The sequence below is a fragment of the Alexandromys fortis genome, unplaced genomic scaffold (genome assembly GCF_014885135.2).
Source record: "Alexandromys fortis isolate MF-2015 unplaced genomic scaffold, M_Fortis_MF-2015_v1.1 scaffold_7, whole genome shotgun sequence".
Taxonomy (NCBI): Eukaryota; Metazoa; Chordata; class Mammalia; order Rodentia; family Cricetidae; genus Alexandromys; species Alexandromys fortis.
Window position 1 is genome coordinate 21731958 of NW_026067920.1, and position 14432 is coordinate 21746389.

General features: G+C 36.6%; 1 protein-coding gene across 3 annotated transcripts in view; it reads left to right on the forward strand.

The window, feature by feature from the left end:
- Positions 1-14432, forward strand: part of Vps54 (VPS54 subunit of GARP complex) — a 77595-nt gene that overhangs the window by 9679 nt on the left and 53484 nt on the right. The window contains exons 2-5 of one of the 3 annotated variants that reach the window (XM_050141119.1): positions 2274-2429; positions 3863-3907; positions 8157-8235; positions 10612-10646. In XM_050141119.1, the coding sequence (XP_049997076.1) occupies positions 2406-2429; positions 3863-3907; positions 8157-8235; positions 10612-10646 (183 nt within the window). In that variant the 5' untranslated portion in view covers positions 2274-2405. Of the gene's footprint in view, positions 1-2273; positions 2430-3665; positions 3908-8156; positions 8236-10611; positions 10647-14432 lie in introns of all 3 variants that reach the window. The other 2 variants (XM_050141117.1, XM_050141118.1) reach the window with 2 other exon arrangements.

Below are 14432 nucleotides of genomic sequence, written 5' to 3' on the forward strand. Positions count from 1 at the left end.
AAAATGGACTTTTTCTGTTAGCTTATGTATAATAAGAAATTATATGGATAATTTAGAGTTGACTATAAATATTTTTGTAATACCTGTGCTTTCTCAAGGCAGTAACTACTACAGTGTAGAAGGAACTAGTCTTTATATGCTATCTAAGTAATGTTCATAATAAATTGCAGCTGTCTCCTCATTCATCAGTTAGGGAATTCCAATTTCTATATGTGGTAAAATTCTTCTGCCATATAAACTTTGAAACCTTTTAATAGATTTTTTTCATGTTTGAAGTTATACAATAATGCCATCATGAGGTAGATTACAAGCTGAGTAGTTTTTTTCCCCCCTGGATACTTACATTTTGTACTAAAAATATTTTACAAATATCTAGTTTCCTTCCCTCAAACTTTTTTCCTTGAAAATTATAAATCATATGAAAGAACAAAAGAATATGCAATACTCAATATATTTTACTTATTTTGTTTTCAAATTTTTGTCAGATTTGTTTTATTCAAATTTTTGCTCAATAATTTAAAAGTAAATTACAGATAGTGAAATATATTACTTTAAATATTTCTTTATTCTATTATTCTAATGCTAAGCATAAAGACATTTCTGATATTTTCAATACTACTAATACAACCAAGAAAATCAATGATTTCAAAATACCATCTAATGTCCAATCCATATTAAAAGTTCCAAGGACATCTTAAAGCCACTTTATTAAAACAGGATTCAGTCAAGTATAACTGCTTTTAGTTGTTGCCTCTTTATTTAGTCTAGAATGACTTGTTAGACTTGTAAGTAAGCAGACAAGTTTTCCTATATAATTTCTTGTGTTTTTGATTTGATTGTTTCACCCTTGTGAGGTTTACACATTACTCACCTGTTCCCGGTTTTCTTATAAACTGAAAGCTAGGTCTTTAGTAGTTGGACTGTGGCCACACCTTTAGAGATGTATGTTTTCTTACCAGTGTCTTTTTCCCTCCCTTCGCCCTCTTTTCCTCCCTTCTGCTTGATATGTAGACCAGGCTGGCCAGTAAGTCACAAGATCTGCCTGCTTCTGCCTCCCCAGTGCTGAGATTAAGCATGTGTCCCAACGCAGGGTGTTAAGTGGTTGAGCGCTTAAATAGATATTCTGGTAACCCTGAGAAATACAATTTTTAGCAAACTGGAAGCAAGCCTGCATGGATGAGCTATTTGCTGTGGCTCATAGTTTTGTATTTCTGTTTCTTATGTACAGCTCTTTAAAAAAGAGATTTATTTTACGTGCATGAGTGTTTTGCCTTCACATATGTCTGTGTACTATGTGCAGTACCTGTAGAGGCCAGAAGAGGGTGTTGGGTCTTCTGGAATTGGAGTCACAGATGGTTATAAGCTGCCATGTGGCTACTGGGAAGTGAACCCAGGTCCTTTGCAAGTGCAGCCAGAACTCAATCACAGAGCCATCTCTACAGTCCCTATTTCCAATTCTTTTCCATTTGCTAGGTTTCCACCTTGTTTTTTTTTTTTTTTTAAATTTGTTATAGCACATAATTTTGGGGGCCTTGTTAAATTTAGCTCAAGTATAGGACAACTTTAATTAGATAATCTCTAAACATTTCAGAACAAAACAATCAAGTAGTACTTGTTATTTGACCCTGAGTTGTAATATTGTTTCATTTATAGTAGTATTTCCTAATGATTTTATGTTAATTACTGCATTTGTTATATAATATGGATATTATATAATTATAATAGCTAATCTGTGAACACTAATATTGAGATTGCATTAAACTTTACATGTATATATGCCCATAATTTTTCAGATCAATTTAAGATGTGGTCTTTTTCATCTATTTTATAGATGAGAAAAGGTACACACAGGTTAAAGAATTTCAAATGGTTTTCCTCTTGGTGACTGAAGACAAGATCCAAACCCAGCAAAATGGATTTAAAACTTATACATTCTAGCCATTTTGGTAGTGTGTCATTATTGTAATCTTGTTGAATGAATGGCGTGTCTCATCTTTAATATTTTGGTTACAGATTATTAAATATTTGTACTTTTAATAAAAAATTAAGTAAGAATGCTCATCTGTGGGATTTTTTTTTCCAAACAAGGAAAAGTTTCTTAGAAAACTAAGTGTTCTGAACAACTTACTTAATTAGCCACAGATATTCAAATGTTTATACTTGGAGGGCTTTTGAAAAAATGCTCCTGGTTTTGAAAGACTACTTGTGATGTGTATTATATCTATAGATAGATTTTGTTTGTAGTGTTAATTATGATTTGTGTCTTATTTTAGTCGAGTGGTGGTTTTATGCAATGGCTTCAAGCCACAGATCTTCTCCAGTGCCTCAAGGAAGCAGCAGTGATGTTTTCTTTAAGAAAGAGGTAGATCCAGCAAAACACATTCGACCTGTGCAGTCACTGCCAGATGTGTGTCCTAAGGAACCCACAGGTAATTTTTCTGATGATTTGTGTTATCATTCAAAGTGTAGTCATGTTTCATATACTTAACCTCAAATTTTATAATGCTAAAACCCAAACTATATAGTAGATTGGAAAATTAGAATATAATTTTTCACTCATTCCCATTAAAGGAGTTAGCTGGAAAATTATTGAAAATCGAGATGCATATTGAAAGCTATTTAGTTAAAATGTAGTATAACCATTATTCGATTTTATAATTATTATTTGTAGGTCTCATTATTTGCAGAGTCTGTATTTAAAAATATACTTATTCCCTATAGTGTTTTAAACCCCAATATTAAATATTTGTTGTGCTTTGGTGGTATTTGTAGATGTGTGCAGAGCAGTAAAAAGAACTGAGCTGTCTAACACAGGTGTTCCAGCTGTGAGCGCTTAAAGTTCTTGTTTCCGCTCCTGGCATCAAATACTCTTTATGCAGCCTGCTTCATGACAGTGCATTTTGCTTTTTTGTTGGAGCTGTTGCTGTTTAAAATGACCTGTACATAGTACCGAGCTGCTGTCTAGTGTGACTAAACACTGTGCTTTACGGAGAAAACATGTAGAAAGCTTCTTGCAAGCACTGCTTATGATGTTGACAGTCATGAAATCTGTATTATAATGACCAGTGGATAGGAAATAATGTCTTTACACAGAAACAAAAGCAGATAGGTGTATATATTTACCGACTGATGAGAATGTTATGACCCCAGGAACAGTAATTTACTGGTTGCTAGTTAGGTGTTCACAGAACTTTATATAACAGATCTGTAAATAATGAGAATTACTGTATATTGTATTTTCCTTTATGATTAACACTTTAGCCCCATTGTGTCACGTAATTAAAAGCCGAACAAAGGGCATTTAAATGATGAGTGCCTGCCATAATAGGAAAAAAGATATCTTTAAAAGAAAAGCTGAGGTATTTTTAGTTTTGGAAAAAAGAGAAATTGTAACTAAAGAAATTAATTAATGAAAGGATTTTGCTTATATGCTCCCATTTGGGAGTTTGTAACCCTCAAATTCTACATGTCTTTTATCCCATGCTTCTTACTCCTTTGATGATTGATGCTGGATGATGAGGGTTATTTAGTTGACTTTTACTAATAATTTACCATGGAGAAAGAGTTTGGTTGCCTATAAAATAGACTATAAGCACTTTTATTTTTCTAGGATATGCTTCAAGCTTAGAGCCAACTTTACAGAGGTCTCTTGTTTACTTTTGCAGGTGATTCACATAGTTTATGTGTTGCCCCGTCTCTAGTTACAGATCAGCATAGATGGACTGTATATCATTCCAAAGTAAATCTCCCAGCAGCATTAAATGATCCTACATTAGCAAAAAGAGAATCTGACTTCTTCACAAAAACATGGGGACTGGACTTTGTGGACACTGAAGTCATACCTTCATTCTACCTCCCACAGATCAGCAAGGAACATTTTATAGCATATCAGCAGGAAATCTCTCAGGTAACAGCTAATCTTGAATTTAGTAGTACTCAAGTCAAAAGTAAAAGAAAGGTTTTTAGTTTGATTCATGTAGATCTTTGAAGTCATAGTATTCTTTTTAATGTTTTTTTTTTTTTTTAATGTATCCAAATTCTGTTGTCTGGGTTGTGTTTCTTTAGATATATTTTAGTAGATTTATTTCACTTTCTTTTGTAGTGTTTTTTTCAGAATTACAGATATTAGTGTTAAGATTCAGTGGGACCCTACCCTACCCTGCCAAGGAGAAGTAGCTGTAAGAGTTTTTAAAGCTCAGATGATCTTTGAGATTTAGGGGATTAGTAGGTTAGGGTGCAAGGGGGAGAAGGCAAGCCAGGTGAGAGGAGAGGCAGGGCTCATGATGTCTGACACTGGAGGAGTAGGTATGAGTTAGAAAGTAAAACATGTCCTCTTAGTGGGCTTCATGGAGAAGACTGTCTGCTATTCAGAAAATAGCCCTGGGCCTTTGGATTCCAGCTAGTGAAACAGTACCTATTCCTGCTTGTATAGGCCACAGCAGAGAACTGACTGACTTGTTGGAGAGAAGAACAGCATTGGGATAGAGATGCTGTTCCTCCAAAGACTGTGAAACTCATCTTCGGCTGGCCAGGAACCAGTACAAAACAGCAGTAGAAACAGACGAGTACATGGATTCATGTGGAGTGAATGCCTCTTATCAGTATTTTGCTTGTTCAGGTGTGCAAGGCCAAAGCCACAGTCTGTAAGAGTCTGACAAAGAGCATGCCACTGTTTAGAAGCTCTGAATTCCTCAGAGATTTGTGGGCAGAATCAGATGGAGAGGCCCTAAGATGGTTCATTCTCTCTAAGGCTCCCAAAACCAAAATTTCCTGTGACAGAGAATTAAGAGGGAACTTTACTACTATCAAGATTTATACACATCTCAGGAATACAGAGGCCATTGCAGCAGACAAGCATTTGAAACTGGGGGCAGTTTGAGAAGATGAAGAGCTTTAAAGAGAATTCTCCATTCATGTAGAACTCAGGGTGTAGTGTAAGCAGCCAGTCAGTGTGGAAAGATGAAGTGACAGAGCCAGGCAAAGCTGGAGAAGAAGTGTTGTGGAAAATTGTTTTATCACAAGGCAGGAGCTTCTTCCCTACATGTAAGGGGTGATGCTGCTGTTGTAAGAACAAAAGGGGGGCCGGGCGGTGGTGGCACACGCCTTTAATCCCAGCACTTGGGAGGCAGAGGCAGGTGGATCTCTGTGAGTTTGAGGCCAGCCTGGTCTACAAGAGCTAGTTCCAAAACTACAGAGAAACCCTGTCTCAAAATAAAGAACAAAAGGGGATCCTGAGATAAACCTAACAATGACATCTTCCTGAAGTTGAGCCCATACCAGTCCAGAGGCTTCTGTATTTGGAAATCCCCAGTTGTGACTTCAGTACCCAGTTGTCTGGTTTTCTGTTTTTAACATTCCAACAACTTCTGAATCCAAATGTCGGCTCTGCTGTCTACAGTTGGATAAGTTTTCAATAAGATGACTATGACCATGAAAACATTCTGTCTGAAGATTTGGCTGAGCTTGCCAAAGATGCTGTAACAATATCCTTGTGTATAAATCTTTCCTGGGGTGGAGCTTGTATCTTGACACTTTGTGCTTCTATTTGTTGACTTGGGGGACAATAAGGATTGCCCACCTAAAGACCTCTGTTCTCTTGGGAATGATTTCCTAAGCTTTCTATTTCAAGCAATAGAGTCATCCTTTTAGGTGAATAATGTCTATGAAGAGGGAGCTTTGGATGAGTTTGGCAGGCCCGTTGTGCTGATCAGAGCCCCTGGTGTGGCCAAGACCTCTAGGTATGTCCAGACTGGAATCTAAGCTTAGGCAAAGATCTACTTATGTAATAGCAGTAACAGGAAGATACTCTATATTCTGTTAGAATTAGTTTGTAAAAGATGTACAGTTGAACTTCCTGAGGACATTGAAGGCAATGAGACTGTCCTAGACATGTTCAAGGCACAACCGCAGAAACTGATTCCTCTCTCTTGCCAACATGCTCACTGAGACAAAAAGAACTTCACATATGCTACCCTGCTTCAGCTTACTGCATCCTTTTCTGGTGATAGTCATGAAAGATGGTGACTCACTCTGAGATCTGAGCATTAATTGTTGGGTCTGCTTTGTTACGATTTGTTACAGGATTTGGTGCTAGAAGCGGGGAGTCTATACAGGAGGAGATTCTATTGTTCCTTACTATACACACATTTGGCTTCCTGTAGACCAAATACATTTTCTCCTTCCATTGGCTTCTAGAGAATGTATGAGGCCAAGGGAAACACACATCTTCCCTTTCACTCATCTGTCTCTAGTGTTGAGTACTGTGTGGAACTCTCAGGCTTTTCAGTGGCGGGCTCTGACCATAAGAACATTATCACTGCTCTGTGTTTTTGAGGTTGGGATACTGTCAGGTTTAGGCATTGGAGGTGGTGATTCTACATGTCTGACTGACTTCATCAGTGACTGTAGTTACAGAAAGTATTGGTGGACTTCAAAGACCACAGTTGAGCTAGAAGAGAAAGACAAAAATCAGCATAAATATATTAAAATTTGGGGAGGTGGAAAGAGAATATCACTTTCCATTCTCAATTAATTGCTGATGTTTTGTTTTTTTGAGACAAGGTCTTATTCTAGCCCTAGCTGGCTTGGATCTCACTATGTAGACCAGACTGACCTCAAATCCAGAGATCTGCCGCTTTTGCCTATGGGAGTGCATTACCATACTTGACAGGAGACAGGTTTGCAACAGTGTTCCAGATATTTCCTTAGGAATTTTATTTTAAATACAAGTAGAAAAAGGAGAGAGGCAACTCAGGAAATGTTGTAAATTGCTAGTATAGTCCCCCTTCCCCATCCCAGATGCTTGAGTGAAGAAGAACATGTACAGTTATGCTTAAATCACTTGGGAGATTGTTTGCGAATAAAGTTCCCAAGGAAAAAATATCCAGAGTAGAACTTTTCCCATGTCTCCAGTTTACTGCAACAGAGCATCCCACCTTAAGCAGACACCTTTACAGTATCCAAATAAATGTTCAATTCAGCGTCTCCTCCTCCTCCACTATTTCTATTTCTTTTGAGACAGCGTCTCACTCTGTAGCCCTGGCTGGCCTGGAACTTGCTATATAGATCAGGCTGGCCTCAAACTTTCAGAGCAAACTTACAGAACACTGCCTGCCTGTATGCCCCAAGTACTGAGGTTGATCCACACCCATCTCAGTATACTTCTTTAAATTGCTCTTTCCGAAAGCAAGAATTGAACACAGAATTTGAAATGGCCTATTACTCAATTTTAACTTAGCAAGTGACTATTATTAATATCCCAATTATCAGTTCAGTCTTTAAAAAAGTCAAATGACACAGTGGGAAATATGTATATACTAACAAAGGCTGACTCTACTTTGTGTGTGTGTGTGTGCATGTGTATGCTGAACTCTCACCTCACTGTGTTGTCCAACTGGCCTCAACTGGTCTTTCCACCTCAGCCTCTTTAGTAACTGGGATTATAGGTATGAGCTATTATTACCTAACTCAATATGTATTTATATTTTAATAATTGCTGCTTTTAATATTTTTAAATTTAATTTAAATATAACTGATTTTATTTCAGCTATTTACTTTGTTGATTTTGTAGAAATAGGATGAATATGACTATATTACTGATATTTAATTTGTATAATGTCTCAAGTATTTTTATATACAACCTACAAATTGTAAGTTGAAATGAAGAGGTGCAACTGTGTATTGTTAGTGTGACAGAAATCTAAATCACTGACAGAACAAGTGCTGGCACTGATGTGGAGCAATAGAAGCTCTCATTCACTGCTGGTGGGAATACAGAGTGGAAGAGCCACTTAAACAATCTGTGAGTACCTGGCACAATACTCCTAGAACTTTGAACACTATACACTAAGTGTTTCCCTGTCTTCACATTCTACTTGCCCGTGTGTCTTTTTTAATGACATTCTTGAAAAGAAACTTTTATTATTTTGTTGCATGGGTAGATTCCAGTGCTTTACATAAGCTAGGCCACGTGCCTACTACTGAGCTGTATCTCTGTCCCTCCATAGTGGTATTTGGTTTGGTTTTTAATTTGTATTTAAGTTCAGAGGCCAGTGATTATATTAAGTTTCAGAGGTAATTTGGTATAAAACATGTTGATGTTTTGAATAATCATATTTCCACATAGCATTGCTTATTATTCATTGTATTTTAATTAGAGAGAGAAGATTCATGAGAGATGCAAGAATATTTGTCCTCCTAAAGATACCTTTGACAGGACTCTTTTACATACTCATGGTACGTATATCAGCCACTCTAGATAATGAGCCCAGCTCAACTTTAAAGAACAGTTGTTAGTGTTGGAACTCTGTTTCCTGTCATATGCACAGTTTTTCTTTTAGTAAATTATTTGTGTATTTTTGTGGTACTGGGGATTAAAACCTGGGCCTTGTGTTTGCTAGGCTGTATTCCTAGCTTTTATTTCTAGTAAACAGTTTTACAGTTTAAAGCCATAGTCTTTTCTACAAAGTTCCTTAGAGAATGCGCATGACTGTGATAGTATAATTCTTCAGTTTGACAAATATGTAATTGCTTGGTGCTTGGTGCATTGCTTGTTGCTTAAAAATAAAAGAGTAAGAAATTGTCTTAGCTTTCAAGGAATTGAAGGAAATAAACCAATATTTGCAGAACTATATGTTAGTCACTTTAGCTTTATAAAATTGCCCACACATCCTTTCTTGCTAAGCTTAAGAAAGGGGCCCATAGTTGATGATTGTGACCTGTGTTTTAGATTAGCTAGTGTGAAACATTTATGTATTTCCTAGGGATGAACATGAACAGTACATACAAAGCCATGAAGTCAAGGGAGGACAAAGCTTGTCGAGATTTGCAAGCCTCTCACATGTTGGTTCTATTGGGAGTAAGAAATGAGGTGAAAGGACAGGCAAGGGGTCAGGTCACAGAGATTTCTGTATGTCTTGCTCAGGAATTTTACTCTTTCTATAGGCAATATAGAACTATAAAATATTTTTAGCCAGACATGGTTAGATTTACAGTTGTACATTTCCTAATGAAAACAGTTAATAATAAGGTATTATATGATGGTAAGACTTTAGACAAGAAGATAATTGGAGGCTCTTAAGGTAATATAGGTAAGAAATGATGTGGCCCCAGTGACAGAGTGGAAATAGAGAAGAAATGAGAACAGAAAGCCAAGTAGCCTAGGCACGGGTCTTAATGGTCAGTGTGGTAATGGAATAAGATGTCAGTGATAATTCGTGTATTTCATGCTTGAGCAGCTGTCTACATGAGGAGTCCAATTCAGGGAGAAAGGCAGGAAGGACTCTGGAAGAGCTGAAGGCTAGTTTAGCTGCCAGTCTGCAGTGAAAGACACATCTGGTTGACACCTAGAGCTCAGGAAGGAGGAATATAGGCTGAAATGCCGGCATGGTGGTTGGTATCAGAGGAACTATAATGGGATCAACAGAGACTTCCACATTAGAAATGAAAAGCTAGGAAAGTGAGAATGATTAGTTTACAATGTCAGAAAGTTCATTGCATGCTGAGAAGTGTAGAATTTGACAGATTTTTGGAGTGAGCCTTTAGAGCAGAATAGTGGTTAGAGACACCTCGATAGTCCATAGGAAAGGGGTACATAGGCAAAAGATGGAGACTCAGTGGGGATGAACTTGAAGACAGGTAAGGTGCTGACTGAGTAAAGACCTCTGAGTGGATGAGGCAGGAGACACATTTGCATAACGCCTAACAGCAGTATTTTCCTTAGGTTTTGCCCCTGAGGTGGCTCCCTTGCTTCAAGCCAATCCTGGTCCTAGGTTTTATCTTCTCAGTTTTGTAAATAGAAGAGAATTGAGCATATTTTTATGTAGAGTTGAAAACTTCATTTAAGGAAAGAATTTGAAGCTTATGGAGAGACAAAGTGATTGATAAAGCAGATTTACAGACGAGACATGCGGGGGTGGAGTCTAAGTGTTGAGGGACAATTTGAGAAAAGAGATACCTCATCAGAGATTAGCTTGGAAGGACGAAGACAGAGTTTATTGGACATAAAAGAAAATGTCAGAAAAGAAAATAAATATGCTATCAAAAGTCAGTCTTTGACCAAAAATTTGGGATAAAATGGTCGATATCTTTAATAAAATAAAAGTAATATTTCTAATTGAGTTTGGTGATACACAATTATAACCCTAGAACTTGAGCAGCTGAGACAAGAGAATTCAGAATTTGAGGAAAGTTTGGGCTACATAGGAAGTTCCAGGCCAACTTGGGCGATGAAGTAAAATCTTGTCTCAAAAACAAAAGTAATCAGCAGCAGCAATAACACCAACAAAAAACCATCTTACTATTTTAGAATTTAATATAGTTTCTAAAACCATATAGCATACCTCATTTTACAAACACTTAATGAAAAGAGCATCAGAAAGATTGAAATGGACTTAGCTGTTTATTAATAACTGGTAAGTTTACCTGCAGCGTTTGTCTTGTTCAGTGTGACCTACTATAGTGGAAATCATAGGTAGATTGAGGGACACTTTAAGGACAAAATAGATTTACCTACTTAGCCTAGTGTAATGATAAATTCTTCAAAATATATTTATGAATAAAAAATGAAAACAGATATGAAAATTTCTATTTCCCCTTTACTTTTTTTGATAGATAAATCCAGGACAGATCTGGAACAAGTACCTAAGGTAATGAAGCATAGACATAAGAATTCAGTTTAATTTTGCCTCTTAAGAATCTTTCAATTGACTGTTTTTGACCAGTGAGACTATTCTGCTCTTCTGAGAATATATATCTATGTATATATTTGTATATTATATGTGTCTAATTTTATGTCATTTTATTATATATTATACTTTAATTTAAAGATTTCTTCAGATAAATGATTTTTACCTCTTTATTTTTATGTAAAATATTTAATTAGCCTGCACAGTATTAGGATTCATTATGGCATTCTGAAACAAAATTTGCTTTTGTTTTTTCTCCCCTCCCTCGTTACCCCATTTCCCTGACACTCCCTTGTACCTTCAGTTTCTTTTCTTGTGCTTATGACTGTTGGCCACCCACTTCCTTAGCTCCTCTTCCCTCACACCCGTCTCCTTTCTAGTTTCACAGTCTGTCCCCACACTTACACTATTTACATATAAACAAGCAAGGGTCTGCATAGGAGAGAGAGTGTGTAATTTTTGTCAGAATTTCTGAGTTTTTGCTTAGTATACTTTCCAGGTCCATCCATTTTCCTGCAAATTTCATTATTTCACTTTTCATTGTAGTTAAAATTCTCTTGTGTTTATATATTATATATCACATTTTCATTATTCCTTCATCTATTGGTGGAATGTTGGTTCCATTTCCTTGCTGTTTTGACTAATTCAGCACTAAACATGGATCTGCAGGTATCTCTAGGGCAGGCTGTTGAGTCCTTTGCATGTATGCCCAGGTATATTATAGCTAGGTCATATGATTAGTTCTATTTTTAATTTTTGAGAAACCGTCATACTGGTTCTTTAATGACTGCACTAGGTTACACATCTACCACATGAATAGGGCTTTCTCTTCCCATATCCCTGGCAGCGTTTGTTACTTTTTTCTTAATTCTGACTTGGGTGAGCTAGCACCTCAAAGTAGTTTTAATTTGCATTTTTCTGATGGCTAAAGATGTTGAACACTTCTTAAAGTACGGTTGGTCTACCGTCTGTCTTTTTTTCTCTCTTTCAAACCATTTATCAATTATTCTATTTATTGATCAGCAGTTTTAGATTTTGGTATCTAATTTTCACTCTTCGTATATTCTAATGTCAGTCTCCTGTCTAAAGTATAGCCAGCAAAAATTCTCGCTGTCTGTAGGCTCTCTCTTCATTCTACTGATAGTTTCTTTTGCTGTGTGGAAACTTTAAATTCCATATTTGTTAATGCTTGGGAGTCATTTCCAGTACAATTGGAAGTTTGTTCAACAGGGTCTTTCCTATGGCTAAGATCTTGATGTATGTTCCCTGTTTTCCCTCAACAGCTTTAGCATTTCAGGTTTTAAATTAATTGATGTGCTTTGATTTTTGTTTAGTGTGAGCGATATGAGCCTATTTTCATTCTTTTGCAGGTGAATATCCAGTTTCACCTGCATCATTTGTTGAATAGGTTGTCTTTTTTCTAGCGTACATTTTTGATGGCTTGTGTTTGTCAGAAATTAGGTGGCCATAACTGTGTGGGTTTATTTCTTTGTCCTATATTCTGTTTCTTTGGCCTAAATGTCCATTTTTGTGCCAGTACGGTGCTGTCTATGCCACTATGGCTCTAGAGTATAATTTGAGCTCAGCTGTTTTGATACCCGCCGTAAGTGTTCTTTCTGCTAAGGATTACTTTGGCTCTGTGTGCTTTTTTTTGTGTTTCCATATGAATTTATTCTTCTCAGAACTAGAAGAAAAAGTAAGTTCTGTGAAGAATGTGATTGGAATTTTGATGGGTATTATGTTGAATCTGAGATTGTTTGTAGTTGTATAACCATTTCACAATATTAATTCTGCCAGTCCAGGAACAAGGAAGGTCTTTTCTTCATATAGTATCTTTTAAATTTCTTTTTCAAATGCCTTAAAGTTTTCATTGAAAAATCTTTGACTTCCTTGGTTAGATTTATTCCTAGGTACTTAATTTATCTTTTTGAGCTGTTGTGATTGGGTGTATTTTCCTATTATTAATTTTTTAAATTTATTTTCTGTTTGTTTGTTTTTGGAGACAGATTTTCTATGTGTAACAGCCCTGGCTGTTCATTTGTAGACTGTGCTGGCCTTGAACTTATAAGCTCCACCTGCCTTTGCCCCCAAGTGCTGGAATTAAACGCATATGCCAGCATGCCCAGCTAATTTTCCTAATTTGTTTCTCAGCAAGTTTGTTATTGATATTTATGAAAGCTACTGCTTTTGTTTGTTTTATTTTTGTATGTTGAAATTTTGTACTCTGTATCTTCATTGAAAGTATTTCTTCTAAAAGTTTTCTGATAGCATCTGTAAGGACTTTTGAGTATAGAATTGTTATTAGAAAATAGAAATAAAATCTTCCTTTCTTAGTTTTATCATTTTCTGTCTTTCTTTTGTCTTGGGGATTTAGCTAAGATTTTTGAGCACTGTATTGAATAAGAGATAGTAGATACCCTGATCTGGTTCAGATCTTAGGAGATGTTTCCAGAGTTTCTGACATAGTATAATGTTGGCTGTAGGTTGCTATATATGCACTTTGTTCTTTTGAGGTATGGTCTGTCTGTGCATACTTTTCCAGTACATTTATCATGAAAGTGTGTTAAACTTTGTCAGATGTCTTTTCTGCATTTATTCCAGAGGAACAGTGAGGTTGTTTTGTTTTCATTTTCATTTGTTTCTAGGAATTTTTAAATTTCTTCCCTGATTTCTTCAATGATCCAGTGTTCTTCATAACTGTATTGTGTAGTCTCCAGGTTTTTGTGATCTTTTTGATGTTTCTGGTACTGCCGAATTCTGCTTTGATACCACAGTGGGTAATATACAAGGAATTCTCTCAGTGTGTGCTCTTGTGCTTGTTGACTGTGATGTTACCAGTTTAGGTTCCATGTGCTGCTGAGAAGCCTATGCATTCCCTTTGTGTTGTTTGGACTATTCTGTGGTAATTTGTTAAATTCAGTCCATCTATGGTGTGGCTTACAGTTCTTTGCTGATTTTTAAGTTTGGGAGACCTGTGTAAGCATGAGAGTGAGGTATTGAACCTTGCCACTATAAATGGAGACTGTTATTGTTTCCTGGCCACCCAAACCTGACACGTAAAACCTATATTAATTATAACACTGTTTGGCCAGTGGTTCAGGCATATTCATAGCTAGCTAGCTCTTACATCTTAAATTAATCCATTTCTAGTATTTTATATTTTACCACAAGGTTTGTGGTTTGTTATCTCACATCTTGCTCCTTGGGCGGCTACATGGCATCTGCCTGACTCTGTCTTCTTTCTCCCCGCATTCAGTTTAGTTTTCTTGCCTATCTATATTCTATCCTGTCATAGGCCAAAGCAGCTTCTTTATTAGCCAATGGTAATAAAATATATTCACAGCATACAGAGGGGAATCCCACATCATGCCACTGTTACTATGTCAGGACTTACGGGATCTTTATGTCTTTTAGTGTTTGTTTCTTATGGGATCTTTATGTCTTTTAGTGTTTGTTCTATGTAACTAGGAGCACTCACATTTGGTGCATAAATGGTTGTAATTATTAGTTGTTCTTGGTGAATCATTCCCTTTATTCAGTGTCCTCTGTGTGTATGTGTGTTTATGTGAGTTTCTGTTTGCGTGTTTGTGTATCCTGTGTGCAGGTGGCTGTGGAGGCCAGAGGAGGCCATCAGATTGTCTGGGACTGGAGTTGGAGGCAGTTGTGAGTTACCTAATGTATGTGCTGGGAATGAACCCAGGTCCTCTCTGTAAGAGCAGCAAGTGTTCTTAACTGCTAAACCATCTT